Source organism: Fusarium solani (genome assembly GCF_023522795.1).
Source record: "Fusarium solani strain SB1 chromosome Unknown bctg00000013, whole genome shotgun sequence".
Classification (NCBI taxonomy): domain Eukaryota; kingdom Fungi; phylum Ascomycota; class Sordariomycetes; order Hypocreales; family Nectriaceae; genus Fusarium; species Fusarium solani.
The window spans coordinates 1,298,970-1,301,320 of record NW_027072145.1 but is presented as its reverse complement, the minus strand read 5'-3'; the positions used below and the strand labels follow the sequence as shown (position 1 = coordinate 1,301,320).

The following is a 2,351-nucleotide window of genomic DNA, read 5'->3' as shown; positions in this document are numbered from 1 at the left end:
CGTGATTCGGCTTTGGATTATTTGGCGGGTGTCCGAAAATTAGCCGCCTCTAAATACAGGTGGGAACGGGCCATCTCCTGAGTGCGTGTAGACCTCCACTGTGGTTACTGCAGGGGTAGTAGGCTAATTGGAGGGCTTGACAACCGCAGTACCTTCCTCTAGCCTACGTTTTGGTTAAGAATAAAGTATACTCATGATAAGATCTTAGCGATAAGCTGCCCATGACCACCTAAAACCGACGCCAATTGTTAAAGGACTAACACTGGGGCGAGTTACTTCGCGGAGGTCTACACGCGCTCAGGAGATAGGGCTGCCAAGGTCAAGTCATTTTGCTGTCATGATGATGCAGGGAAGCAAATGCTCATAGGATGCGAGATGAGGTGAGTGCTGATTAAGCAATGACAAACCCCGGAGGTTCCGACGTCTTTGAGCCAATCACGTCGCACAGATCGCCTCTGAATCCAAATTTGTTAGTTACGTGGTTTGCTAGCACATGCCAATTTTCATAGTGAATTCATTGCCGTCTGCCAGGCAGAGTTACCAGGGTTGGTGGGTGAGTGAGATCACTCATGCAAAAACTCATCATGGTTTCGTAATGCAATAACGCTTCTTATTCGGAAGGATACGAAATGGGAACAATTTCGACCAACTGATATGGAAGAACAAGTATACCGCCAATCACCTTGGACAGGAGAACAAAGGAATGGGGTCTTAAGGTGAGGGGTAGAACCTAGACCTTTCGTCGCTTCGTTCTTCAACGCATAAGAATAATGATGGTTCCGTTACTTCGAAAAGCCAACGAACACGATTCAGCTTAAACAACCTCTACCCATCATCAGAAGTCCTCATTTACTACACTAACATCATACTAGCAACATGTCCCCTCCTCGCCGAGCACTCATCAGTGTCACTTCCGCCAAGGCGACCCTTTTTCAAGGAAAAGAGACAACTGGACTATTCATCGGCGAAGCCCTGCACCCCTACAGAGTCCTTCGGGCTGCTGGCTTTGAGGTCGACCTAGCATCGGAAACGGGCACTTACACGGCTGACTGGCTCTCGCAGCAGCCTGACTTCCTCAACGGCGACGACCTGGTCACTTGGAACGACGTAGATAGTGACTTTCGAAAGAAGCTCGACAACATGCCCAAGGCTGCAGATCTCGATGGGTCCAAGTATGGACTTTTCTACGCTTCTGCTGGCCATGCTGCATTGATCGATTATCCCACAGCGGCCTCACTTCAAAAGATTGCAGCTCAGGTTTGGGCTAACGGTGGCGTCGTCTCGTCTGTTTGCCACGGCCCTGCCATCTTCGCCAATCTGATTGATCCAACCACCAATGAGCCTTTGATCAAGGGAAAGAAGATTACTGGGTTCACTACCGAAGCTGAATACACCCTGAAGATCATGGACGAGCTCAGGAGCTGGAACACCGAGATGGTCGAGGAAGTTGCCGCTCGCCTTGGTGCAACTTGTAGGTTTCACCTGCACTGTGAATGTGGTTTCTGGTTACTGATCAGCCCGTCTCAGATCAACGTGCGCCCGGTATTTGGGACGATTTCCATGTCGTTGATGGCCGTCTCGTGACGGGCCAGAACCCAGCTAGCGCGACCTCTACGGCTGAAGCCGCTGTTGCAGTGTTCGAGACGCTATGAAACTCAACTTCTTTCATCTAAGCGGATAGGAATGTTAGGAGGAGGACCAACATTCGTCTGTGAAGCTTCTTCAGGGCAAGGCTGTTATAGACCCTGTTCTTTCGCCTTGTTTTGGGCTGGCGGTCAAAATTTCCCTCTCAGTGATGTGGCTGTCTGTGAACCTGATAACATCACAAAATTAGCCCAGGGAGACCACAATTAACTCCAACATTGTTTATTATATCATCCATCTATTACATACAGTGGGGTGCGGGTTCAGCGTCAGTGTGTGGGGTTTGGGCTTTCTCGAATTCATTCTAAAATTGGCTACTGAGTGGGCCTATGCACCGTCCCGATACGGTGGGTTTTCCAGCAAAATCGACCTTATAACCAGCAAGGGCCTTGAATCTGCGCACTGTGCTTAGTCCGTTTTCGTCAAAATTGTAATGTCAAGTCACTGACGCTGAACTCGCACCCCACTGTACCCAAAAGTTATCCTCCAGGGAGATTAAGGGCACACAGTTACAGTGCGAGTTCAAAAGTCTGTTTCCACCCCACGCGATTGACCCACAACAGCCACGCGACCGCGAAACCCTTCTAAACTTCAACCTTACACAACTTTGTCCCATAATGTCTACTCCGCGTCGTTTTGGTACCATTATAAGTGAAAATCGTCAGAAAGGTCATGAGTTTTCTCCTGAAGCGACAGGAGCTATTTTG

The 2,351-nt window shown here is 49.2% G+C and overlaps 1 protein-coding gene across 1 annotated transcript; it reads left to right on the top strand.

The window, feature by feature from the left end:
• Positions 1-876: 876 nt before the first annotated feature.
• On the top strand, positions 877-1,652 carry MRS44_017285 (uncharacterized protein; the record flags this gene model as incomplete). Its single annotated transcript, XM_065617743.1, has 2 exons — positions 877-1,471; positions 1,528-1,652. 2 exons carry the CDS (start codon positions 877-879, stop codon positions 1,650-1,652), a joined length of 720 nt encoding a protein of 239 aa, XP_065473815.1.
• Positions 1,653-2,351: the final 699 nt, after the last annotated feature.